This window comes from Lissotriton vulgaris, chromosome 6, assembly GCF_964263255.1.
Source record: "Lissotriton vulgaris chromosome 6, aLisVul1.2, whole genome shotgun sequence".
Taxonomy (NCBI): Eukaryota; Metazoa; Chordata; class Amphibia; order Caudata; family Salamandridae; genus Lissotriton; species Lissotriton vulgaris.
Genome location: NC_141694.1, coordinates 46,017,280 through 46,045,142, shown reverse-complemented (window position 1 = coordinate 46,045,142; position 27,863 = coordinate 46,017,280). Strand labels below are relative to the sequence as shown.

At 53.3% G+C, this 27,863-nt stretch overlaps 1 protein-coding gene across 1 annotated transcript in view; it reads right to left on the bottom strand.

Annotated features, from left to right (window-relative positions):
• The window catches only part of MDGA1 (MAM domain containing glycosylphosphatidylinositol anchor 1), a 900,569-nt gene extending 880,052 nt beyond the window's left edge, over nucleotides 1-20,517 (bottom strand). The window contains exon 1 of the mRNA XM_086925579.1: nucleotides 19,489-20,517. Within this exon, the coding sequence (XP_086781705.1) occupies nucleotides 19,489-19,558 (70 nt within the window). The 5' untranslated portion in view covers nucleotides 19,559-20,517. The remainder of the gene's footprint in view (nucleotides 1-19,488) is intronic.
• Nucleotides 20,518-27,863: the final 7,346 nt, after the last annotated feature.

Genomic DNA, 27,863 nt, shown 5'->3' with positions numbered 1-27,863 from the left:
GCAGGTGTTAGCTTTTGGAGATAGTTGTGCTTAGCGCGAATATCTCCAAAAGTTGGTAATAGGAGATAGCTATGTTAGCGACTGTTTCCAGTGTCTAACATCTTGGCACGCCCACTTTGCATGTCATTAGTGATAAATTTCACTGACATGCAAAGCGGGGCCCAAGATGGTCGCTATCTCCTACTAGCTGTCGCTAACTGGTGTTAGCGACAGCTAGGTATTAGGGAGATAATTTTATCTCCGCTTTCTTGGCTTTTAAAGCCAAAAAAGCAGAGATAAACCCCCTTGATAATATGCCCCCAGATTCGATCTTAAATAAAACCGCATTGCACCATGAGTAACAAGGAAACAATTCAATTGTAATCTTGGAATTTGATATGGATGTGCTAACTCAACTTGATAGCTTTTAAGTTTTGTCAATTTGTTCATTTTCGAGGAAAGAATTTTAATCGAGTTAGACCCCAAAATATCCTCTTGTGAGAGGTCTCATTGAGCCCCCGAGTACCAACATGATTTACTAAAGGTAAATGCTCTTTCAAAAGCACGAGCAAATACACCCCAAATCAGTTTTTAAATAACATCTTGACGACTACTAATGAGCTTATGTGCATTTTTTGGCCAATGGCTCTGTGGTTAAGACTAGTTAACGCCAGTTCCAAGCGCATCATTTCTACTGTGGATGACTGCCCAAAAATAAAGTTATATTACCAAAGTTTATAGGGCATGGACCCCCCAGGTTGTTCCCACTCCCGCTCCCATCAAAACCCACAAATAAATGACTTGGTAACCAGTGACGTGGGTGAAGGAGGCCATGTTTATTACAACCATCCCAAATAAACATGACAATCCATATCTAGTATGATTCAGATTCAATAATTCGATATGATATAAACTTATAAAAATTGCATCGCCAAAATAATATTTACATGTACGTTCATCATAGCAGCATAATCCATCGGCAGAAATGACAGAACTTAATTTTCATACAAAAGATGTTATCTATTGTTCCAGCAATAAGGGGCCTTCTGGCTTGCACCCCTCAACTGAGAACCACGCAGGCGCAACCCACCTGCGTCCTTTTGAGAGGTGGGCCCCGGCCCTCTGGTCCTCGTCCGCAACCCTAGGAACCCATATCTCTACCACCAGGCTGCCCAAGGAGGCTCGTAGGGTATAAACTGGGCTGCAGCCCCATGCCCTAGCTTGTAACCTGGTGCCCTTGCCCCCAGCCGGTGTACCCATTCTCTCTGGGGTGAGCTTACCGTCTCTCCCCCTCAGTGCTGGCCTAGGGAGTATGCAGAGGGACTCCCCTTAACAATGTAAGGCAGTCTATGTGGCCTCCTTACCGCTGCTACACTTAGCTCGGCTTCTTACACCTACCCAAGCCCTACCTCTAAGGGATGGGTGGGTGGGAGATTCACAGAGGTCCCCTGCACAGGGGGCCGGCGCTAAAGAGAAAAGAGGATAAGGGCCTGGGCAAGGTGCCCTAAATAGGCCCCCACCATCTCCCCCCCAGCACTGGCACCGGCAGGAAGTGACGTCATGCCTTCCTCCGGAAGTAATTCCTGCCGGTTGCGGAGGCCAACCCAGTAGCCAGGAAGCACGGGGTGTGGCCGGGACCTCGGGGTTCCATGCCCTAATGGCACGCTTCTTACAGTACACGCTCTTCCATATATGATGCCGGTGTAACTTTTCAAGACAGTCATTGAGTGAGCTTCTTCCGCTTATAGTATTACAGAAGGGATTTTTGAGACATACACTTTTGATAATAATTAAATGCGTCTACCCCCACCTAGTTCAAAAAATGTCTTTGCATTGACTTTTGAGATTTACCCATGCCATGGTTAGTCCATGAAACGTTGTTTGAAAGAAGTGTCCCCAGATAATTAGACACTTGCACTGTTTCTAATTTGGCACCCTCGTAAAACCATTTGTTTAGAGATTTCAAGCCCAGGTCCACCATAAGTGTCATTTTTCTTTTCCCGTTGCTCAGGAAGGAGAGTCACCAGCTCGGGCATCAAATGCTCTTTGGAGGCCAAAGGGAGTTAGAGACAACAAAATCAAATCATCCGCATACATTGGTACCAACATTGGTTTCAACCCTAATTTAGGAGGATACGCATTCAGTCTAGTTATGTATTTGGGAAAATCATCCAGGTAAAGGGAGAATAACTGGGGAAGTAAAACGCAGCCTTGTGTAGAGCTATTTCTAACTGCAATATTGGAGTGAGACTTTTAACCAGTTTTCAGAATACACAGATATCGGTGGACTTAACAACAAAGTGGGAACGCCCCAACGTATTCATTCTTGCTAAAGTTGGGGTCAGTCAACTTGATCAAATGTGTTGCTGAAATCTACAAAAGCAACATCAAGTTTGGACTTCCCTGTGTTCACCATTGGTGCAAGTGGGCCTCCTTTGGCCTATTCTGCCAAAATGACACCAGTGCTGGGGAAAGGACAGTAATGAGCCGTGTTGGATAAATCCGGTGCATTCCTGCCCGTACCCAGTTCTGCAGGGCAGCATATCAAGATGACCTGCTGCCTGCGCCACTAATATCCTAAATATGTCCCTTGGTGTTTTAGAGGGGTCTTTGCCCAAGCACTTTGTCATGATGAACCCAAATGTACTTGCATTTCTTGAAACAAGAGCTCTTTACAAGGACCATCATACTTTTTCTATTTGAGCCCCCTTTGTTACTTTCTGAACCATTTTAATTGACCAGGCTTTTTCCTAGGATGAATACTAGTTTTTGAAGTATGACGTACAGGTTTGGACAGAACTTTACTAATTTTGTGAACTAAATGATCAGAGATCGAGGAAGTAACATTTCCTAGAGAGAAGCTAGCAAGAGATTGAACAGTCAAACTTACTTTTGCATTCTTTACTGGTTTCATCACATAAATCCTATTTAGGCGGGTTCTTAAGATCCTGTTGAAGTTAAAACCAACTTTAAAAAGGTTCTTTGACAACCTAAGACGAGCCAATAACTGGCGACGGCCGCTTCCCAAATTGGAACTTAAAGGGATTGTAAATAATGATGGAGAACCTAAGTAACAATTGACGGCATAACATAAAAGGGACTTAAGGGATCCACGCTGCCATGAAAAAGGATCGACAGGGTTTTCGTTAAACCCACCAGTAATGAATGCTACGTTTACTTCCAGCACCCAGTGAAGGAGTGAAGGGGCCCGCTTGTCACTCCTTCCATGAGGGAGTAACAGATCAGCAAGATCCAAATGCAACTCAAGATCGGGAAAAATATGCTTCTGCTAAATAAAAGTAGAGCTTTTTGCATCAAAGTCCCCTACAATTAGTAAAGTGGCTCTGGAAACACACTCTCTGCTTTTGAACAAATCCTTCCTAAAACCATGTGATGGTGATAAATACACACCGCAAATTACATATTCCACTAAACTATCTTGAATATCTAAAAGAGACCAGTAAACCATAATTGCAAACTCCTAGGAAGGACAAGATCTATCGAGTAGATTGCAATCCCACAGCGGATTTCAAAAAAAGTGCAAAGACCCCCTTAAGAGTGGTCCTCTAGCGAGGGAACAGTCTTTCGTTTAAAACTCTTTATGCAACCACGTTTCGAGCAAACAAACCACCATGCATAAATCAAAAAGAGAAGCAGGGTTAGGAAACGTAGAGAGATTTTTTAGAACAGCAACATTCCAACTACAAAGTGTTAATATTAACTTCACTCTGAATCCAGACCCTTAGTGAGCCAAGACCGAGGCGCCTTAGCTCCTGCGTTTCCTCGAGACGTTGGCAGGGACTTTTCATAAACCTCTCTGTGGCCATGGAGCTGAAGCCACTCCATTCTCAGCCTCCGATTGGTAATACACCATGAGCCGCAGGTCTTTTGTCCACATCGTTTTGCTGCTTGTGATGGATTATAATAATCTATCTCTAGCTCAATGCCCAGTTTGTAAAAATCTTCCCTACATTTTAGGATTTGTTCCACAGCTCTATTTGAGAAAAAGAAAACAGTAGATTCACCATGAACCTGAACATGTATGGCTCTTGAATACATGTAATCCAATGTATATCAGTAGAGTAAACGAGCCTAGGATCTTAAAAGTTATAAAACTATTATAAAATATACGTCTATTCAAAGCAATATCCTCCTCAAACGAAGGGAAGAGATCTGAGAAAAGAATGTAAGGCTTAGACTGATCGTCAGCAGAGTGATCCTCTCAAGCTCTGTCATTCAGTGGATCCAAGTTCCTTGCACCCAGACAGATGATGGTAGAAAGGGATTGGTTGTCGGATTCAAAACAGGATTTACTTTAGAAATAAAGCAATTAGGAGCAGGAAGCTGATCACCCTGTGGGGATGACGAGATCTCCTTCTCGCAGCAGGAGGAGATATCCAATGGATCTCCCTTAGCGTGACAAGGTGAATCCACCGAATTCTCTGAAGCTACCTCTGTAGAATCCACCTGCACATTTACAATGACCTCAGCTACTTGTGAGCCTTTCTGAAATCTAACTTTCTGTGGTACTTTCTTTTTTACTCTCCGAAGTTTACAATGCTTTTTCCTAATACGATTAATAGCCTCAATTTTATCTTTGACTGAGGAGGGCTCCTTGTCTTAGACCCCATAGAAATCGATGAAACGGAACTACAATCAAAGAATTCAGTTATATCCCGGCCGACTTTAGCTTTTAAGGCGACCTCTGAATCTTTAGCAGAGTTTAAAGAGTTCTTCTCTGCAGCAGATCACAAGGCGAGAGACCCTCAGCCCTCACAGCTGCTTTAGGGCAGACTTAGCTGGCATGGACATCGTACCTAGTTTTACCTTTAAGCTTTCCTCCTGGCGTAATGTTGGCCTCAGTCGGGATCTCATCACAGACCTTAAGCCCTACAGCTGCGGTTAGGGCCTTGATCACAAGAGAAAGAATTGACAGTGTTTGGTCCAGGGCACAAGTCGGGGTACACCAAGTACACGGTGTCCACCCACTATTTTCACAGGGTGGACGCCGTCCCCCCTGCCAAGAAATTGGGCCCCACATAAATATGTTGAACTTGTCCTGGTGTCAATTTCAGACACCGGACACGTTCAGCAGCGCATGCACGTGGTCTGCTTTCCATTCCCAGCAGCAACGAGCAGGCAGGGAGGGGGCATGTCATCTCTTCACAGGTACTTAAGAGAGGCAGCTTTTGCCTTTGTTCAGTCCCTGTATCCGATAGATGCACGCCCTGTAAGAATGGCAGGTGTGTTGGTGTGTCCGAGTATTTACACAAATAACTATTTCAATAGCACTATTTTATTTCTTTTATAGGGATAGATAAACTTTATTGTACAGTTAATAAAAACCATTGCAAAAGTATAAAATACCTGAATGTTTAAAAAGTAGAAGATGAACATTAGACTGCAAATAAACAGGTAATGAATCGTAAAATGTATTAAAAAATTAATCTTGTGCTTAAAAATTGCCATATCTGGGACAGGGAGAACATTTGTGTTTAATGTACGAGTTCATGATGGAAATTAGGACTTCACCAAGGTTCCTCTCTTTTTCTCGAATTTAGTTATGAATTTGACTGCACCGCAAATAAGTTGAGGGTCCACGGAACACAGTGTTTGTATAATAGCCGACCGACAGGTACGTGCGCCAATTTCATTGAACTTCACCCTTAGTCTGCTCCGGCGTTCCAAATTCGTGGCGGGGCAGATGCAGATCAGATGGATTATTATTTCTTTTATAGCGCTACGCAACCCAATGCAGGGTGTCAGAGGTCTTTACATAACATATACATTATACATTGACAATAAAACATGTACATGAGTAATCAATGTACAAGATGAGTTTTATGAGACAGAGTTACAAATCGTAGGAGTCACATGCCCTTCATATCTCACTGTGCTATATTAGAAGGATTACAAAGTATTAGCTGCAGGTAACAAAAGGATCTCTGTGTTAAAAGCAGTAACCCGCTTTGCAATCTACATTAATAAAAAATCTATCATCTCCCTGTTACGTGATGTGCTTTGCAAGAGATACATTAACCCACCATGCTACTATGATTTAAATCTGGGACTTCACAAAACGCAGAGCTTGCCAACAAACGTGTTCACCTCCAGAGCTCTCACCATTATTACTGTTCCCTGAGATTTACTGGGCACCTGTAAAGCAGATGCCTTAACCTATAAAATATTTAAAATGCAGACTTTGCAACCAATTAAGCAGAACAGATCTACTGTCATGCTTCTCCTTGTTGCCAATTTCTTTGTGACAGGGTTAAAAAAACATTATGTATTAGTTGAGGCTCAGATTTTGAGTCGCGGTTGCCCCACATTTTTTTGGCACAACCCTGAGGCCAAATCTCATTTGTTAAATCTCATAATGTGCTTAAATGTACTCATGATACACCTGATAAACAGGTATGATGCCTTAATATCTGCTGTCACTTCTTGTGATAAATGCAAAAACCACAGTTGATGGACAGAATGCAGAACAATGTCATACATTCACCCCAGTACAGAGATCTGGACCTAAATCGCAAAAAAACGATGGATTTGGGCCCAGATCTCTGTACTGGGGTGAATGTATGACATTGTTCCGCATTCTGTCCATCAACTGTGGTTTTTGCATTTGTCACTTCTTGTGATGTTACATCCGGTGAGGTCACTTCCTGTAATGTCACCTGCAATCAGGGCACAAGTCCTAAAAAAGAAGTGGGGGGACGCTGTCACCGGAAGTGACGTCACGATAGAAAGTGATGTCACGAAAGGTGGCTTGCTCCTCGTCCCAGAGAGGCCAAAGAATGAAGTCCAGCTGTTTGGCAGGGGCGACGGCTTCCCCCGGGGAAAATAAGTGGGGGGACGCCGTCCACCAGTGTGGTACCCCGACTCGAACCCTGCCTGCAATGCTACACGTTGTGACCTCATGTGCTGTGATGGCACGTGTCATGATTTCACTTACATACGGCCTCACCTGGTTAGTTCCCCCCCCCCCTCCCCTCTCCACTTCTTTTTTTAGGACTCGTACCCTGGTTTGCTCTTGCACTAGGAGCTGTTTGTTGTTTTGTATTCAGATTGCAGATGGCACAGAGTGCGCTGCTGTCATCATGGGAGAGGCTGGGCCTTCTGGTGTGAGGGGCTGGGGAGAACATTCCTCCAACCCCGATGGTTGTGTAAAAGAGTCCCTGCGGGCCACCATAGAAGCGGACTTTAATCAAAGTGAATCCGTGGATGCTAAGACGTCCTCGTCGAGAGACCGGCTCCTGAATTAGGCGACCACCCCAAAGTCTTCTAACCAAGGAGAAGCATCCAGCCAATCAGAGGCCGAGTATGCCCAAGGGCTTCTTCAGAAGAGAGCTTCATATTCACACTCTCTCTCTGGAGATAAAGACTGAAGCGAGTGCACAGTGCCATGCCCAGGGATCAGATGGTGCTTGAACACGGAAATGTACAACTTTTTGATGATGTATTGTGGTTCCCATTGTCTAGCCCCTCCCCCTCGCCCCTCCCATTTTGACACCTAAAATGTAGGCGGCGCCTCTGTGCGTTCTATAAATGTGAATGTCCAGTATATGCAAAGCGTGTCAAGCGCTGGGGCCATCGGGAAGATTAAGCGAGCTACTGCCCAGAGTCGCATGGTGCTAGCGTCAGTCCCTGGGTTACGGAGTCAGTTCACTGGCCGCTGCGCCACACCTCTTCCTATACTCTCAGCTGAGAGCTCTGCATATACGAGATAGGCCCGGTGTGGGTGCAGATTGACGCCCGTGCCTATGTGTGGTGCCTTTATGAGCGTGTGAACAGAAGCAGCACTAGGCACCCCGTGAACGCCTCTGTGAGCTGAGCTCGCTGTCTTCATGGCTGGACCAGAGGGGACAGAAAGACCGCAGGACTCCTGAGTGCAGAAGGGAGCTAAGGGCACACAGTGGCATCGTGGCAGGTGGCACTGGCTGGGCCTGGCACAAAGCTACCAAAGAAATACAAACAGATGCCAGGGAAAGACCACGGCACACCGGAGTGCAGAGAGGAGGGGCACTGAGTGCCATTCAGCCATCAATCCATATATCTGTGTTGTATGAAGCAGATTCTGCCTTAATGCGGCCCCACAATACCATCCGCACCTGGGGCACTCACCGTGTGATCTTCGACAGACCAGGAAGCGGGCGGGCTCGTGGGCCATCACACCGCTGGTGTGTTCCAGGCTCCCTTCTCTCTTGCAGTCTTTGTGTTTCACCCCATATGAGATCACCGCTTCAGGGAGCTTGATGGGAGAGGCGCTCAGTTCAGGGATATTTTAAGGATTTTGGGGGCCTTGGGTCATAGGTATCTTGGGAGCCTTTTTTGGAACAGTTTTTCATTTATGATCAGATTTCCTCTCTTTCATGCCCTCTCTGGCCAGGGCACTGACAGTGCACAGTCACACGTCCAGATTATAAATGCGTTTGAATCTAATATTCATGGACAGTGAAGTGTGTATTCAATATTGTAACCCAGCAGCATCTCACTAATATTACTGCAAACAATCTGAGTGACCCCCTCCCATTTCTTATATATTGTGCCCTATTTTGATCTAAAAAGCTTTTTTACGGAGGCAGCATGAAACATAAACACACCATTACTCTGCAAAATATCTGTAATAAGCTCTCACACATCACCCACATTAAAATAAATGAAAGGAAAACGGCATTTAAAACAATCTTAGGGGAGAGGATGTGGCCTTATGGCTAGAGCGGTCGACCTCGAAGCTGGGGAACCGGGTTCGAGTCTCGGCAGAGACGCCCAACATCCTGTGATTCTGGGCAAATCACAATCTCCCTGTGCCTCACAAAAATGAATGCGTCTATAACGAAAATGGAGCTCTTGTAAAGCTCTGATACCCATGCGTGAAGTCTAGTGGGCGCTATATAAAGCTAAAAAAACAACGTTACCAAAAGAAATCTGCTTAAGAATTACTCCAAGGCATCAGGGCAAGACTCTCTGCAGAACAGAGCTGGCCCTATCCCGGGGCCCCATGAAACCCTGGGGCCCTGTGCCAGAGTCCACTTTGCCCTCTCGTTGTGTGTCATTGTCCAGCAGGCTGTGATGTGTGAGTTGAGTAAGGAGTCACTCATCAGAACTTGTGTTGTGCTAGCGAAGGAAATGATCGACTGTGCCTGTCAGAAGCAACTACGAAGCTGGGCGCTAACTCGCTCTTGGAAAATCAAATTTACGTCAAACGCGGGGGGGGGGGGGGGGGGGGAGTGGGATGTTTGTGCTAATCTGCGTCTGTCTACAGCCTGTCTACCTTTAGTCATGTAAGGAAGAGTGTAATAATCTTGTCTCTGCAACTGGCAGATTAATGTACCGCTGGCATCGCCTGCATGTGGCCGGCGCTTCCCTCACACGCCTTTGATCTTGGTGAATAAAGAGGCTAAGAGAGCGTTGAACGGGTGGACGACAGACAACCGTTTATCTGTAAGTCTGTCTGTCACCGGCCCTCCCCTCTCTGGATACGCGGACTCTTCTTGTGCTGTTATCTTATCTCATACCTTACACCCCTGTCAGCTGCTTCAATTACGCGCTCGGGAAATTGTAAAGCGCCAGGGCAGGCACAGAGGCAGCCATCTTCGTGCACGTGTCACTGTGCGGGCGAGGAGCTCCGGCCGGATAAATAGGCCGCTCGCCTTCCCTCGTGAGCACCACAGGCCCCAAGCGCACGGAGCAGAGGACGCGCCCGACACGTAGGACTAACCGTGCTGCATGGGACGAGGGCAATTGAAGGGGGTTGAAAGGGTGCCCCACGGGTGATGCTTGCGGCCTGCCACCAACGCGATCACACTCAAGCCTTTCATGTGCACTAAAGTGTGTGCACACCTATAGCAGCGTTTTCTGCACACCAATGAAGGTGCTCCTAGCTCAGCGTGCTTCGCTCCATTCACAGTAACAACTTCATCAAAAGTGCCCAGCCAAATGATGAAAAACGTGAGCCCCTTGCGTCGCCGCTGCCTCACTTTTAATATGGGTAAAACTGACGTACCGGCGGCACAAGAGGCTGAAGTTGTATATAAGACCCGAGATGCGCAACTGCGCAATCCTAAAATTGGGCCTGTGCGCAAGCTGGCCATTGAGAATGGTGCGCGCCAGGCCGTGCAGTGCGCGTGACACGGTCCTTGGAAGGGGATGCTGCGCCGAGGATGAAGGCACTATGCTGGCTTGTGCGACCAGTGACATCTCCGGGTATCTGTGCAGTTAGTGCACAGGCAGAAGAGGTGAGAAACGGGGCCTCTGCTCCTGGTGAACTGTGACCTCTGTGCACACCCGGTGGCCTCCCTGGGCGGTGCAACACCATTATGCCATGGGGGACAGGCCCAGGTAAGGCGTTTAACTGCCCGACACCCGTGTCCGGGATGCACGCACAGCTCTGCACATGCGGCTTTAACCCACGACCACCTGCACCATATGGGCGCACCCCCCTAAAGGGTGCCAGGGGTGTTCTGTGCATGTGAAGGGAGAAGTGTGGCTCAATGGTTAGAGCGGCAGACCCTGATGGAGAGGTCTGGCCGGGACCAGGGTTCAATTCCCGCCTCGGCGGGTCTTGGGCTAAAAATTCCACGGACCTGATAATTCTCGCCTCGGTGCCTCTTCCAATCATGGAGTCCCACTCTGCAACTCTGGGCAATAGCTTGCTTAATCTCCACAACGGCCCCCCCAAGGCTAAGGATGCCTGACCTCCACCTTGGGGGTGTCCAGGAGTGGACGCCTCACAGGGAAAGCCAGGATGGGTTCCACAGCGGTATTCATACAAGCGCCTTGAGACCCTTGCGGGTGAGTAGTGCGCTATACAAGTATGTAAATTGATACTTGTATCAATTTACATTTACATTTAAGGGCGCGCATTTCCTCTCACCGGCTTTGAACACGAACGCGTGCTCCTGTGCACAAAAGATCGCTGTAACTGCACCTGTGCACTGCGCCGAAACGCCCCAGGGCAGGGCTCAAGCTGGCTTGCACCGGGCTGCGCACACACGCGCACCTCTCCGTCTTGTGCCATGAAGGCCGCCCTCGGACCCCTGAGGCGCACGGCCATTGTGAGCGGGACTCTCCTGGGCAGAGGTAGATGTGGGCAGGGTCTGAGGGCACCGCCGTGCACACGCTGTTTTAATTTAGCAAAAAAAAAAACAGCTTGCATACTTTTTTGTTAAAAGTCGAAGATACTGTTAATTCCGACAGCTAAGGTGGCAGCTGAGGTGGAAAGGAGGGAGTGCTGTGAAGGATAGGGAGGGACAGAGAAGGACAGACACCTGGACAAATCCAAGCCTTCCTGCCTGGGTGCCTGATGCAGGAAAGACATGTAAATATCCCCCTGTGCCCCTGCAGCTAGTGGCCTGCTTGGGACCAGCGCTGGCTTTAACTGATGGGGCCACTGAAGCTCCCTGTCACAAGGGTGCCTCCCGGGGGCTCCTGCTTTGCTTTGCTGCTTTTACTGGGCACGTAAAATGCTTGCACTGGCCTCTGTCTGGGTATTACTAACAATGTTACTGTACAGTGTACAGCCACCGTCCCAGGTACATGGGCAGTGCCACCGTGCCTCCACCTCACGTACAGTGTACACCCTGCCTCCACTTCACGTACAGTGTACACCCTGCCTCCCCCTCAGGTACCCGGGCAGTGCACAACCGCCCGTGTGCGTGCAGAGTACCCTCGGGAGGTACACACCCGCCCGTGTGCGTGCAGAGTACCCTCGGGAGGTGCACACCCGCCCGTGTGCGTGCAGAGTACCCTCGGGAGGTACACACCCGCCCGTGTGCGTGCAGAGTACCCTCGGGAGGTGCACACCCGCCCGTGTGCGTGCAGAGTACCCTCGGGAGGTGCACACCCGCCCGTGTGCGTGCAGAGTACTCTCGGGAGGTACACACCCGCCCGTGTGCGTGCAGAGTACTCTCGGGAGGTACACACCCGCCCGTGTGCGTGCAGAGTACCCTCGGGAGGTGCACACTAGCTCATGTGTGTAGAGTACTCTTGGAAGGTGTACGCACACCACTTTGCCTGCAAAGTACTCTGGGAACGTGTACACCGACCCATGTGCGCGCAAAGTACCCTCGGAGGGTGTACACCCACCGGTGTGCGTGCAGCGTGCTCTTGGAAGGTATACACCCACCCATGTGCGCGCAAAGTACCCTCGGAGGGTGTACACCCACCGATGTGCGTGCAGAGTACTCTCGGGAGGTGCACAACCACCCATGTGCGTGCAGAGTACTCTCGGGGGCACACTCGTCCGTGTGCGTGCAGAGTACTCTCAGAGTTGTACACCCACACATGTGCGTGCACAGTAACCTCGGGAGGTGTGCTCCGGCCCCCTGTGAGAGGGCCTGTGCGGAGCTGCGCACATGAGGTGTGACACCTACCTGACCTCTCGCGGCTGCACGCACCTTCGTGCTGGCACGCACTGTACTGTCCCCAGTGCACAAGGTGCGCAAGACACGCGAGCCGTGCCCAGAACGGGGTATAATCTCATATCCAGGTGCCGCCCTGGTGCCTATACCCAGCACCCCACAATCAGAGACGTATCCTCGTGCGCGGTGACGTGTTCTCTGGACAGGTGGGTGGGTGTAAACCCTCACCCAGGCTACCCCAGATGTTCATCATCTCCTCCCCGAAGGTGACAGGACTCGAGCTCCTGGTATGTGTAATATCTCCACTGGCTGTCCCAGCCCTGCACACCCTCCCGCCCTGGCCTCGTGGTCACCCACAGGGCCCCATGCGCCTCCATGTGTACTCAACGCATGTACGTCAGCTCTAAGGGGCACCAGAGGCTGAGATTGGAGCAACCCGAACTCAAGTAGACCAGGATCACACCGTGAATCAGACAGGTCAGGGTGCCCGGAGCTCTGCACACGAGGGTGTAACGTCCCGTGCAAGCGAGCTGTGCCCGGCGCTCTATGCACGATGGTGAAACGCCCAGTGCAAGCGAGCTGTGCCCGGAGCTCTGCACACGGGGTGAAACGTCCAGTGCAAGCGAGCTGTGCCCGGAGCTCTGCACACGGGGGTGTAACGTCCCGTGCAAGCGAGCTGTGCCCGGAGCTCTATGCACGATAGTGAAACGTCCAGTGCAAGTGAGCTGTGCCCGCAGCTCTATGCACGATGGTGAAACGCCCAGTGCAAGCGAGCTGTGCCCGGAGCTCTGCACACGGGGTGAAACGTCCAGTGCAAGCGAGCTGTGCCCGGAGCTCTATGCACGATAGTGAAACGTCCAGTGCAAGTGAGCTGTGCCCGGAGCTCTATGCACGATGGTGAAACGCCCAGTGCAAGCGAGCTGTGCCCGGAGCTCTGCACACGGGGTGAAACGTCCAGTGCAAGCGAGCTGTGCCCGGAGCTCTATGCACGATAGTGAAACGTCCAGTGCAAGTGAGCTGTGCCCGCAGCTCTATGCACGATGGTGAAACGCCCAGTGCAAGCGAGCTGTGCCCGGAGCTCTGCACACGGGGTGAAACGTCCAGTGCAAGCGAGCTGTGCCCGGAGCTCTGCACACGGGGGTGTAACGTCCCGTGCAAGCGAGCTGTGCCCGGAGCTCTATGCACGATAGTGAAACGTCCAGTGCAAGTGAGCTGTGCCCGCAGCTCTATGCACGATGGTGAAACGCCCAGTGCAAGCGAGCTGTGCCCGGAGCTCTGCACACGGGGTGAAACGTCCAGTGCAAGCGAGCTGTGCCCGGAGCTCTATGCACGATAGTGAAACGTCCAGTGCAAGTGAGCTGTGCCCGGAGCTCTATGCACGATGGTGAAACGTCCAGTGCAAGTGAGCTGTGCCCGGAGCTCTATGCACGATGGTGAAACGTCCCGTGCAAGCGAGCTGTGCCCGGAGCTCTGCACACGAGGGTGTAACGTCCAGTGCAAGCGAGCTGTGCCCGGAGCTCTATGCACGATGGTGAAACGTCCCGTGCAAGCGAGCTGTGCCCGGAGCGCTATGCACGATGGTGAAACGTCCAGTGCAAGCGAGCTGTGCCCGGAGCTCTATGCACGATGGTGAAACGTCCAGTGCAAGCGAGCTGTGCCCGCAGCTCTATGCACGATGGCGAAACGTCCAGTGCAAGTGAGCTGTGCCCGGAGCTCTGCACACCGGGGTGTGACGTCTCATGCAGGTGAGGGGGGCCCGGTGCTCTGCACACCGGGGTGTGACGTCTCATGCAGGTGAGGGGTGCCCTGAGCTCTGCACATCGGGGTGTGACGTCTCATGCAGGTGAGGGGTGTCCGGAGCTTCGCACACCAGGGTGTGACGTCTCATGCAGGTGAGGGGGGCCCGGTGCTCTGCACACCGGGGTGTGACGTCTCATGTAGGTGAGGGGTGCCCTGAGCTCTGCACACCGGGGTGTGACGTCTCATGCAGGTGAGGGGTGCCCTGAGCTCTGCACACCGGGGTGTGACGTCTCATGCAGGTGAGGGGGGCCCGGAGCTCTGCACACCGGGGTGTGACGTCTCATGCAGGTTTGGGGGGCCTGGACCTCTGTAACGTCCTGTGTAGGTGAGGGGTGCTGGGGCGTCTGAACACGAGGATGTATCGTCTTACGTAAGTGCGCGGCTCCCAGACCTCTGCATGGGGGGTATTGTAGCCCCTTGCAGCACACTCCCAATAATAGAGACGGAAAGCATGAATGTGCGTGTGTAGGTACGCACGTGCATGGCTCATCTGTACAGCACGAACCATATCGAGGCAGCAGAGTGATGTATGCTGCTATAGGGGCCCCTTACCGGGCGATGACCGCCCCCACCCTTACCCCAGTCATCTATAAGTGACGAACGTATGGTTTCATGCTCACTGTTTTGCGTTTTATAAAACGTGTGTAAAAGGTACATGTGAATAGACAAACGTTCGTACGTTGCGCACTTTCACCAATGAATGTAACGGGTCAGTGAATATAAGAAGCCTCGGTGCACACCCTGCCGGGCACAGGGGCTCGCGTGTGTGCACTAATATTACCATCTTTAGTGCACACCGACCCGTGCCCGAGGGGCTGGGGATGAACGCGGCCCTTCCTATACCGGGACCGGCCTCAGTGTCCCCGTCCGAGCCGGGGGTGCACCCCGGATGACGTACGTGCGCCTGGTGTCAGGACCCCCGGCACGTGAGTGACAGGGTGGACCACGCGGCACACGCCTGCGACTTGTGCCAGCAGCTTTGCCCCGCTGCCACCCTCACCGCGCCGTCCTGTGCACAGGGATGTGAGCTACCAGGTGCCCGAGTGTGCCCTGCCCTCGCCTGCACTGGTCAGCCCTGCACCCATCTATACGTCCTTACGGGAGGGGGTTGACAGGTGTCCGCAGCGCTGCCCTGCACAGCTCAGCTGGCGTTAGAGCTGTCCTGCGTGGTGCCCCTCCCCCACAGCCCTTTACATGCAGGTACGGGGTCCTGCCCTGCACAGCTCAGCTGGCGTTAGAGCTGTCCCACGTGGTGCCCCTCCCCCACAGCCCTTTACATGTAGGTACGGGGTGCTGCCCTGCACAGCTCAGCTGGCGTTAGAGCTGTCCCGCGTGGTGCCCCTCCCCCACAGCCCTTTACATGTAGGTACGGGGTGCTGCCCTGCACAGCTCAGCTGGCGTTAGAGCTGTCCCGCGTGGTGCCCCTCCCCCACAGCCCTTTACATGTAGGTACGGGGTCCTGCCCTGCACAGCTCAGCTGGCGTTAGAGCTGTCCCGCGTGGTGCCCCTCCCCCACAGCCCTTTACATGTAGGTACGGGGTGCTGCCCTGCACAGCTCAGCTGGCGTTAGAGCTGTCCCGCGTGGTGCCCCTCCCCCACAGCCCTTTACATGCAGGTACGGGGTGCTGCCCTGCACAGCTCAGCTGGCGTTAGAGCTGTCCCGCGTGGTGCCGCTCACCCACAGCCCATTACACTTGGGTACGTACGGGTGTGGGGTGGGTGGGGCGTTCTTCCACAGGTGTAGGAAGCGCTGCACCAGTCAGTTGGGGGAGGGCTGCATGTCCCCCGTGGTACCCCTCAGCCCTTTACATGTGGTAAGGGGGGGGGGGGGGAGTTCTTCCACAGATGCACGGAGCCGGCCAGCCTGTGGTGGGGCTGCACGTCCCCCGTGGTGCCCCTCAGCCCTTAAGAGGGGGGGGGGGGTTCTTCCACAGGTGCACGCAGCGCTGCCCTGCACCAGACAGCTGGTTACAGAGCTCTGCGCCCCCCGTGGTGCCCTTAACATGTAGGTACGGGCGTTCTTCCACAGGCGCACGGAGCCGCGCACCGGCCAGCCTGTGGTGGTGGCGGCTGTACGTCCCCCGTGGTGCCCCCTCCCCTTCAGCCCCTTACATGTAGATACAGGGACTGGAAGGGGTGGGGTGTTCATCCACAGGTGCCCGCAGCGCGGCACCGGTCAGCTGGCGGTGGTGAGGCTGTGAGTCTCCAAATGCATAGCGCCCTCTGTGCCAAGGCATTTATGTGGGGTACAGAGGGCACGCACACACGCGCGCGCAGACACGAACACACACACAAGCATGCACACGAAAACACACACACAGACCTCTCCCCCTCCCTAGCCAAGTGCGTGTCTGGAACCGACGGGAGAGTTAGTCGACTATCTACCCCGTCGGAGACCAAAGACGAGCCGTAGTGGGGTGGGTGGGGTGCACGGCCGAGGCTCTGAGCTCCTGTGTGCACGGCCGAGGCTCTGAGCTGAGGCTCTGAGCTGATGTGTGCACGGCCGAGGCTCTGAGCTGATGTGTGCACGGCCGAGGCTTTAAGCTCCTGTGTGCATGCTCCTGTGTGCACGGCCGAGACTCTGAGCTCCTGTGTGCACAGCCGAGGCTCTGAGCTCCTGTGTGCACGGCAGAGGCTCTGAGCTGAGGCTCTGAGCTCCTGTGTGCACGGCCGAGGCTCTGAGCTGATGTGTGCACGGCCGAGGCTCTGAGCTCCTGTGTGCATGCTCCTGTGTGCACGGCCGAGGCTCTGAGCTCCTGTGTGCACAGTCGAGGCTCTGAGCTCCTGTGTGCACGGCCGAGGCTCTGGGCTCCTGTGTACACGGCCGAGACTCTGAGCTCATGTGTGCACGGCAGAGGCTTTGGGCTGATGTGTGCATGCTCCTGTGTGCACGGCAGAGGCTTTGGGCTGATGTGTGGGCTGATGTGTGCATGCTCCTGTGTGCACGGCAGAGGCTTTGGGCTGATGTGTGCATGCTCCTGTGTGCACGGCAGAGGCTTTGGGCTCCTGTGTGCACAGCAGAGGCTTTGGGCTGATGTGTGCATGCTCCTGTGTGCACGGCCGAGGCTCTGGGCTGATATGTGCACTGCCGAGGCTCTGGGCTGATGTGTGCACGGCAGAGGCTCTGGGCTCCTGTGTGCACTGCCGAGGCTCTGGGCTGATGTGTGCTTGCTCCTGCGTGCACGCTCCTGTGTGCACGGCGGAGGCTCTGGGCTCCTGTGTGCACGGCCGAGGCTCTGGGCTCCTGTGTGCACGGCGGAGGCTCTGGGCTGATGTGTGCATGCTCCTGCGTGCACGCTCCTGTGTGCACGGCGGAGGCTCTAGGCTCGTGTATATGTCTGGTTGTGGCTCCAGTGTGAACAGATAGGCTCTGTGCGGCTGTGTGCACACCTGAGGCTCCTGTGTGTGCGACCGTGAGTTCCTGTGTGCACTGCAGGTACCCTCTGTTCCTGTGTGCACATCTCGGGGTCTAAGCCCCCACAGTGCAGTGTGCACACACGCCCCAGCCTGGAGCGGTGCTCGAGAGGTCCCTGGCCGCTAGTAACTGGGCACAGGATGGTGTGTGCCCGTGAGCGCGGCACATCCTGCCCCTGGCACACACGGTGTGCGGGGCAGCCGGGTGCACTCGGGTGGGGGGCATTGATGCAGGTGCCCACCTGCGCGCACACACACGCACCTCTACGCAAACACACGCGCACACTCACATTTTCTGCTGTTCATCCAGACCTTCCGTGTTTACCGTGTCACTTGCACAGCGCTGAGACTGTCCGCTTCGAAGCGGGAGCTCTGTTTGGGGTGCAGCGGCGAGGAGAGGGTTGGGAGGCGCATGACATCTCCCGCCTCGATACACCCCTGGAGCACACAGACCCCCGGTGCTGTTTGCTCCGGGGGTCTCTGGCGATCCCTGCTTCTGCACACACGAGGGTGTAAGGGCAGGTACTGGCCTCTCCTTACACAGTGCTACTTACTGTGACCTGTGGTGTGAGGGCACGGGCCTGTCTGCACGCGCTTCTGGTGTGTGAGAGTGTGAGGGTACGGACAGGTCTGCATGGGCCTCTGGCGTGTGAGGGTACGGACAGGTCTCTACGGGCTTCTGGTGTGTGAGAGTGTGAGGGTACGGACAGGTCTGTATGCGCTTCTGGTGTGTGAGAGTGTGAGGGTACGGACAGGTCTGTACGGGCCTCTGGCGTGTGAGGGTACGGACAGGTCTCTACGGGCTTCTGGTGTGTGAGAGTGTGAGGGTACGGACAGGTCTGTACGCGCTTCTGGTGTGTGAGAGTGTGAGGGTACGGACACGTCTGTACGCGCTTCTGGTGTGTGAGGGTGCAAGGGCAGGGCAGGGCAGGCACTGGCCTCTCCTTGCACAGTCCTATCCACTGTGACCTGTGGTGTGAGGGCATGGGCCTGTCTGCACGCGCTTCTGGTGTGTGAGGGTACGGACAGGTCTCTACGGGCTTCTGGTGTGTGAGAGTGTGAGGGTACGCACAAGTCTGTATGCGCTTCTGGTGTGTGAGAGTGTGAGGGTACGGACTGGTCTGTACGGGCCTCTGGCGTGTGAGAGTACGGACAGGTCTGTACGGGCTTCTGGCGTGTGAGAGTGTGAGGGTACGGACAGGTCTGTACGCGCTTCTGATGTGTGAGAGTGTGAGGGTACGGACAGGTCTGTACGGGCTTCTGGCGTGTGAGAGTGTGAGGGTACGGACAGGTCTGTACGCGCTTCTGGCGTGTGAGAGTGTGCGGGTACGGACAGGTCTGTACGGGCTTCTGGTGTGTGAGAGTGTGAGGGTACGGACAGGTCTGTATGCGCTTCTGGTGTGTGAGAGTGTGAGGGTACGGACAGGTCTGTACGCGCTTCTGGTGTGTGAGTGTGTGAGGGTACGGACAGGTCTGTATGCGCTTCTGGTGTGTGAGAGTGTGAGGGTACGGACAGGTCTGTACGCGCTTCTGGTGTGTGAGAGTGTGAGGGTAGGGACAGGTCTGTACGCGCTTCTGGTGTGTGAGGGTGGAAGGCAGGGCAGACGCGCCCCCTCCCCTCTGCCACTGTACAGTCCAATGCCCTGTAGGTGTGGCGGCTCCTGGCACCACCTGTCCTCACTGTGCTGTGATTTGGGATGGAAGGGCCGGACGGGTGCCTGCCACCCTTTGGAATGATATAAACTGTGGTACAGTCAGACCCTTGTCACCCGCCGCCCTGGCACACGTGGGGATGGCACCCCTGATTCTCATTAAGCACTAGCAGGCACTGGGGCCCCCGCACCCCCGAACAGACCACCAACGTGAAGTTTCTGCCCCCCTGCGCCCCCTCCACGCCCCCCCTCTCCACGGAGGGCGAGCCCTCTTGTCTTACCGTACACTCCTTGCGCCCGGACGCTTCGAGGCGCTAGGGCGAGCAGCGCCAGCCAGAGCAGCCGCAGCATCCTTCAGACTAGCCTCATCACCGGCACCACGAGCAATCCAGGAAAAACCCAAAAACCACACAATCCACGGCAGATATCCAAGGAGGCGAGGAGGACCGGCAACAGGAGCCGGAGCAGCGGAGACCGAGCGGGCTCTGCCCGGGGACGGGGGGCCGGGGACCGGCAGCAGCGGGGCTCGGGAGGAGGGCCAGGGACGGACCAGCAGCGGGCAGCAGAGGTACCGGGGCAGCAGTGTACCCGGACCAGCAGCGGTTCCTCGTCACCAGTGGTACCGGGCTAGCAGCTCCGGTACTGAGTCAGGGCTGGTACCGGGTCAGCAGCGGCACCAGGACAGCTACAATCCGAGGCAAAAAGTAGGGCTGAGGTCCGCGGATCCAGGACAGAGCAGGGCAGCGTGATGCCAGGGCAGGACCCAGGTCCCCGGGTGCAGCGGCCACCAGAGGAGAGAGATGTGCCCCCGAGGTCCGGTGATGCCAGGGGTGCGGGAGGAAGAGACCCAGCCCGGGGCAGAGGCGCAGGGCACAGGCGCTGGGGCTCGGGCAGTAGCAGGTCCGCCCGAGGCAGGGGTGCCCCTCAGGCAAGTAGTGCCAGGCGACGTATGCAGAAGGAGACTCGCACAGGACAGCGCTGCCACTCAGACCAACAGTGCCAGGGCAAGACGCATGGGGTCAGCAGCAGTGCTGCTAGGCAGGGGCTCCGCAGCAGTGATGCCAGGCTTGGGCTCCGCAGCAGTGATGCCAGGCTTGGGCTCCGCAGCTGTGATGCCAGGCTTGGGCTCCGCAGCTGTGATGCCTGGCAGGGTTCAGCGGCTCCTCAGCAGTGATGCCACGGGCTCCACAGCAGGGTGCAGACTCTCTCCCGGGCTGGCAGGGCTCGGACCCCCTCTCTCTGCGCTCGGAGGCGGGCGAGGGACGTGTCTGCGCCTCTCAACTGTTCCGCTGCCAACTTGAGACTTTCCCTGCTCGTTACCCAGGCTGTGGCTGGAGCCCCGGGAGGGAAGGGGAGGGGCCGGGGAGGGGGAGGGGTAAGCGAGGGGGATGTGGTCAGCCCGCCCCCCGTTAGTTTGGGCACCTCTCCAGCTCTTGTCTTCTCTCCCTCCCCTCTCCCGACGAGCTCCTTCTCCCCCGCCTCCCTCATGGTGCACCTCGCCTCTGCCCTTCTACCCCCCCCCGTCACTCTCCCCACGCCTCCCTCGAGTCCTTTCACCGTCACTCTCTCCCCCGTTCACCTGCCCTCTCCGACCTTCTTTCCCTCGCTCCTTCTTTCTAGCGTCTTCGCTTCTCCCCGTACCTCCTCCACCCCCCCTCTAGGCTCTCTTCAACTCAGTCTGCTTTTTTCTTAGAATTGCCCCCCAACCTACCATTCTGAATCCTTCTCACTCTTTCGTGCTCTCTCCAGGAGTCTGGCAAGGCTGCAATGGGCCCTGGTGGGCCCCAGGAAGGTGGGCCCCAGGAAGGTGGCCCCTTTGGCTGCTGTTGGGCTAGTGATGCAGCAATGATGAGGGTTCAATGGGCCCCTCGGGGGTCCGGTCCCACCTGCTGCAACCATCAGTGGCGTAACGAAAGTTGAGGGGGCCCCCCTGCAAAGTACATGGAGGCCCCCCCCCCCCTCTGGAGTTAGTGAGAGGCTCTCAGTCCAGGGTACTGTTCTCAGGGGGCCACATCGAGCTCGGGCCCCCTCGTAATATATATATATATATATATATATATATATATATATATATATATATATATATATATATATATATATATATATATATATATATATATATATATATTCCTGCAATATAACAAGTAAGGCAGTAAGTAAATAACATTGTTTATGTTCCATTTTCCAATTATGGCTTCCTGGAGGGGGACAGGTGATGGAGCAGATACTCAATTGGAAGCAACTCGAAACATAAGATTCACTTTGTGTGCCATTGTCATTTTATACATAATTAAAACTAAGGGAGAGAGGGAAGCTCATTATCGGACAGGTAGCATACCACACTGTAGAAAGTGATTGGTTGTAAAGGAGGTATATGAGGGGTGCTCTTATCGGGCCTTGATCAGGACCACTGGAATTATGCAGCAGGGAGAACAAAATTATGTGGCAGTGTACACTATATTCTGTTGCAAGAAAAGGCAAATTATGTGGCATAAAGCGTCATATTTCATGACAGTATTGCCTCATTATTTTGTCCTTTTTACACGTTAAAATCATCTGGAAAAAGGTTTACCTCTTTAGTAACATTTTGACACCCCAATACAGAAATAAACAACACAAACATGACCAGTCATTGCTTGCCCTGTATGCAGCATATGTAACCACGTTTTTATTAACTTGTTGAGTTGTTTGAGCTAGAGATGCATTTTATTTGTTAAATTCTGCAAATAACACAGCAGGTGATGGATTATGCAGTAAATGCAGGACATCCATAATTTTAAGGAAAACCCACGGCCACAAAAATCACATAATTCCAGGGGCCTTGATCTTAAATTTAGTACACAGTGAGACAGAGAATGGTGGGAAATAGAGCATGGTCAGCTTATATTAAGCGGCTGCTATAGTTAAAACGCAGATACCATGCTGAGTTTATGGTAATTACCAAACGTTTCTCAATGCACCTCCGATGCTGTACACAACAGAAATAGAAGCTAGATTCACCACGTGTCAAACGCATCAGCATTCAACCTAACCAATCAGTGGGAAGTACCAAAGCTTACACGATTGAGTGCTTAATGAAAAAGTAAAATCTAACTGTCCAACTAGAGGGAATCGACTTCTTTGTTTAGCTATGACAGATATGGGCCGGAGATTTTGCAAATGTAATTTTACGAACGCCACCCTCTAGGTGGCTGGCTAGCTTTTTCATGATGGTGGATTGCGTAACAGTCTATGGCTCTCGCTTGAACTTTTGTATTCATCAAGCGCATGAACGCAGCGTGAGTAAAATGCGCACAGGCAGAAATGGGTGCACGTAGATTTCGGCTCAAATACAAACCTGTTGACGTTCCATTTTCTGGCGAGCAGCAAGGTCACTCTTATGTCAGAGCTACAACACGTCTGCACCATTGAGTTTATTAAAAGGATGCCGGACGTGCGCACCATTTTAGTTCATGATGAATCATGAAGAGGGCAGAGGCTTTCTGAGTGAGGGGGCCCCTGGAGCGCAGGGGGCCCCTGGAGGGCAGAGGCCTCCCCGCAACGCGGGGGCTGCGTGGGCCTGTGTTACGCCCCTGGCAACCATGGCTCTCTCCTGCCTGACTATTCCACGGTGGTCTTTACACTCTCAGTCAACCCTCCCATGATACCAGCTGCTCAGTTCAAGTTCAAGTTCAGGCATTTGTATAGCGCACTACTCACCCAGAGGGTGTCAAGGCGCTTGAGTGAGGGTGGGTGCATCATTTATCGAATAGCCAGGTTTTTAGTTGCTTTCTGAAGGAGAGGTGGTTCTGTGTAAGTCGGAGGTGAGTGGGGAGAGAATTCCAGGTTTTGGCCGCTAAGTAGGAGAAGGATCTTCCTCCCATGGTGGATCTGTGGATGCGCGGAATTGCAGCGAGGGCTTGATTGGACGATAGAAGTTGGCGGGTGGGTTTGTAGAAGGACAGTCGTGTGTTGAGGCATTCGGGTCCTAGGTCGTAGAGGGCCTTGTGTGCGTGGGTGAGGAGGCGGAACGTTATTCTCTTGTTGACGGGGAGCCAGTGGAGTTCCTTCAGGTGACCGGAAATGTGAGCTTGACGGGGAATGTCCAGTATGAGTCTGGCTGAGGCGTTTTGGATGCGTTGGAGCTTTTTCTGTAATTTGGCTGTGGTTCCGGCGTAGAGGGTGTTTCCATAGTCCAGACGGCTAGTGACCAGTGCGTGGGTGACTGTCTTTCTTGTTTCGGTGGGGATCCAGCGGAAGATTTTTTTGACCATGCGTAGGATGTTGAAGCAAGAAGATGAGACGGCGTTGGCTTGATTGGACATCGAGAGGGAGGAGTCTAGGATGAATCCCAGGTTACGTGCGTGATCTGTCGGTATGGGTGCTGTACCCAGGGCCGGTGGCCACCATGAGTCGTCCCAGGATGAGGGGGATGATCCTAAGATGAGGACTTCCGTTTTGTCTGAGTTTAGTTTTAAACGGCTGTTCTTCATCCATTCGGCTACTTCTTTCATCCCTTCGTGTAGATTGGTTTTGGCGGTGTTTGGGTCTTTGGTAAGGGAGAGGATCAGCTGGGTGTCGTCTGCGTAGGAGATGATGTTGAGGTTGTGTTGTCGTGCGATGGAAGAGAGGGGACTCATGTAAACGTTGAAGAGGGTGGGACTGAGTGATGATCCTTGTGGTACACCGCAGATGACTTCGGTGGCCTCTGATTTGAATGGGGGGAGGCAGACTCTCTGGGTTCTCCCGGCGAGGAACGAGATGATCCAGTCCAAAGCTTTTCCTTGTATTCTGACGCTGTTGAAGCGTTGTATGAGGGTGCTATGACAGACTGTGTCGAAGGCGGCTGAGTGGTCGAGTAGGATGAGGGCGACTGTTTCTCCGTTGTCCAGTAGCGTTCGGATATCGTCTGTAGCTGCGATGAGGGCGGTTTCGGTGCTGTGTTTGGCACGGAAGCCGGACTGTGAGGGGTCGAGGGAATTGTTGGATTCAAGGAAGGCGGCGAGCTGACTATTGACGGCTTTCTCAATGACTTTGGCAGGGAATGGGAGGAGTGAATTGGGGCGGTAGTTTTTAAGTTCTGAGGGGTCTGCTGTGGGTTGCTTCAGAAGTGCACTGAGTTCGGCATGTTTCCAGCTTTCCGGGAAGGTAGTGGAGTTGAAGGAACAGTTGATGACATCGCGGAGATGGGCTGCGATGATGGAGTCTGCTTTGTTGAAAATGTGGTGGGGACATGGGACGGTTGGTGATCCTGAGTGGATGGAGTTCATCAGGTGGATGGTGTCTTCAGTAGTGATTGGGTTCCAGGCGCAAAGGTCGTGAGAGGGCTGTTTTGGTTCAGAGGTGGGTGGGGTGGACTGTTCTTCGGATTGATTTTCAAAGCTGTTATGTATGTCGACGATTTTGTTGTGGAAGAAAGAGGATAAAGAGTCGCAGAGGTCTTGAGAGGGAGTGATGTCGTTGGTGCCGGCGGTGGGGTTGGTAAATTCTTTGACGATGTTGAATAGTTCATTGCTGTTGTGGGCGTTGTTTGTCGAGTCGATCCTTGAATGCTGATTTCTTGGTGGATCGGATCAATTGGTGGTGTTTGCAGGTGGCGTCCTTGAAGGTAGTCAGGTTGTCAGTGGTTGGGTTTTTTCTCCATGTTTTCTCGAAAGTGCGACATAACTTCTTGGATTTCTTAAAGTTATCGTTGAACCAGGCGGCCTTTTTGTTACCTTGTTTGATATGGTGGTTTTTCAAGGGTGCTAATTCGTCAGCGCTGTGGGTGATCCATTGTGTGAGTTTGGTGGCAGCTTGGTTTGGGTCCGAAGATATGGCAGGAGGGTTTTGGTTAAGCGATGTGAAGAGTTGTTCGGTGGTGATTTTGTTCCAGTTTCTTCGAGGAATAGGTTGTGGGGGGTTGTGGGTCGTGGTCTTTTTGTAGCTGAAGTGAACTCAGCTGTGGTCCGTCCAATGGAGAGCTGTGGTGTGATCAAAGGAGATGTGTTTGCTGGAGGTGAAGATAGGGTCGAGCGTGTGTCCGGCAAGGTCGGTGGGGGTGTCAACAAGTTGTTTGAGTCCGAGATTGGCCAGGTTGTCGAGAAGGGTGGAGGTGTTGCTGTCGTTTTTATTTTCCAGGTGGAAGTTGAGGTCTCCCAGTAGAATGTAGTTCTCGGAGGTGAGGGCATGTGGGCTGATGAAGTCAGTGATGTCTTCATTGAATTGTGTGCGGGTTCCTGGTGGTCTGTAGATGAGGGTGCCTCTAAGTGTGGTCCTGGCGTCGGTGTGGATCTGGAAGTGAAGGTGTTTGGCGGTCGCGAGGTTATGGTCGGAGCTGGTCGTGATTCAGATGGTGTTCTTATGGACTATGGATGCCTCCTCCTGTTTGGTTGGTGCGGTCTTTTCGAATGATCTTGTAAGCGTCCGGGATGGCTATGGCGATGTCGGGGGCTGATGATGCGTTCATCCAGGTTTCTGTAAGGAAGGCGACGTCCGGCGATGCAGTGTCGAGTAGGTCCCAGAGTTCAGTGGCGTGTCTGTGGACCGAGCGGGTGTTCAGAAGGATGCACTTTAGGTGGTTAGAGTGGGAGCTTTGTTTGGAGTTCGTGGATTTGGTGTGGGTCCTGGCGCAGGCGAATTTGCAGGAGTGGCAGGCGAAGGGTCCATGGGTGTGTCCTGGGGCAGCTTCGCAGCATTGTGGTTTGCTGCCAGGGTTAAGGGCAATGAGGGTAGCAGCGTCATATGTAATGTGGGAGGAGTGGGTTTTGCGAGGACCAGGGGGTCTGGCGCTGGGCGCGGTCCAGGCGCGGACGGGCGTAGACGGGCTTACCTTTGGCGCACCTTCGGCGCACATGGGGCGCGACCGCTGAGCGTGACCGCTGCACGTGACCGCTGCGCGCGAAGGCCTCAGTCATATGTGGATAGTGGAGGGGGAGGGGCGAGGGAGGAGCAGCTGGGAGGCGGGATCGTGGTGGAGGGGACGGGCTCCGATGCACAACAACAACAAAATGGCTGGCAAAACGAAACCGGAACGGTCGGGCACAGACAGGGTTACGCCGTCGGCAGGGGCACTGGCACAATCAGGCTACACACTTATGCAGGCAAAGCGGGCAATCACTACAACCATAAGAAATAATTACAGAGGCAATGCAAATTAAATAAGGCCAAACAAAGCGAGCAGCACACGATTTCAAATCAGCTGAATATAGCGAGCACTATAATGGCAGATGCAGCTAGGGAGGCAATGCGAGCAGCGCAGGCACCAGAACGATTTCTATGTGGCAGAGTAAGTCAGCAGCACAATGCAGCAGTATAACGATACCCAGGTGGGACCAGGGGTCGTGGGGAGCGTCCGCTTCCGAAGGAATCAGGGCGGACACCCAACGACCCCTGCTGCACCCCCCAGGCCCTTTCAATCAGTCTGCGGTGGGTGGGTGCCCTGGATGATACAGAGTTATGAGAGGCATGTACGCCCCGGTCTTCCCCCACAAATACATTGTTTTAAAATCTAAAAACAATGCATGGTATTGGCATGCATTGTAAACGCATATTCGCGGTAAAAACATGCGTGCTAAAATATGCCTGGCAAAGGATGTATTTACCTGCGTTGTACCGTCGTAAACACCATTATAGTCTTGTGGAACCTCCAGATGACTCAGCCAGCCACACTATTTACGCATGACCTGTCTCACCATGGAAGCGGATTGCATACCCCTAACAGGAGCTGGCGAGAACCGTTGAACTCTCCCAAAGATGGCCATATTGTGCATCAGCGGTCCAGGCAGGTAACAGCGGTGTGGCGGTGGGGCTGGACGGGGGTATTCCGACAGACGATGCAGACGGAAAATTAATTATTTATTTAATTTTCCCTCTGCATCTTCCCGCAAAACCTCCCCCCACCCGTCCTCACCACCACAGCGCTGTTACCTGCATGGACCGCGGCTGCTATTGGGCCTCCTGGAGCATGTGGGAGGTACTCGGGGAGACAGTGCACTGTCGGGGCGGCCGCTCGATTGTCGCCAAATGGAACCTTGGACGTAAATAGACTTCCTCGGACCCTCCAACCTGGACTGATTGGAGGCTGGTGATGGACCGGTGCACTAAGCAAGAAGAGTCTGTATCCACAGCCAGCGGGGGTCCAAAGAAATGCCATCAAATATGGGGGCAACGGTGGGGATATGGTGCACCACCAAATCACTGGGCAAAAAATGAGGCCCATATTTATCAAGGTTTTGCATCACCCTTGCCCCTCCAAGGGGGACGCAAGGCAATGCAGAACCCCAATGAGACTTGTCAACCATGCAAGGCCCCCTTGCATGGCCGCGTGCCTTGATAAATCCAGAGTAGCGCAAGGTTTCGTTACTCTGCGGCAGGGAGGCGTTCTATGGGTGCCGTGTGGGTGTTTTCATGCATCCACCTTTGGATTCCCAGTTTTTTATAAAACACTGGTAGAGCTGGGAAACCTTCAGAATTCTACGCCTCCCCACCAGAGCCGTAACAAGGAAACATATCTTTATTTGTCCCTGTTGTTTCCTCCTTCTTAGTGGCTGCATTCTACAGCACACTTAGAAAGAGGAAAATGCCTCTCAGGATGGGTGGCCAGACGACCCGGATTTCCCGGGACAGTCCTGGTTTTCAGAGAATTGTTGGGGTGTTGGCTCCTCTGCTAAGGCGGAGGCGTGTCGCCTCACCTCTA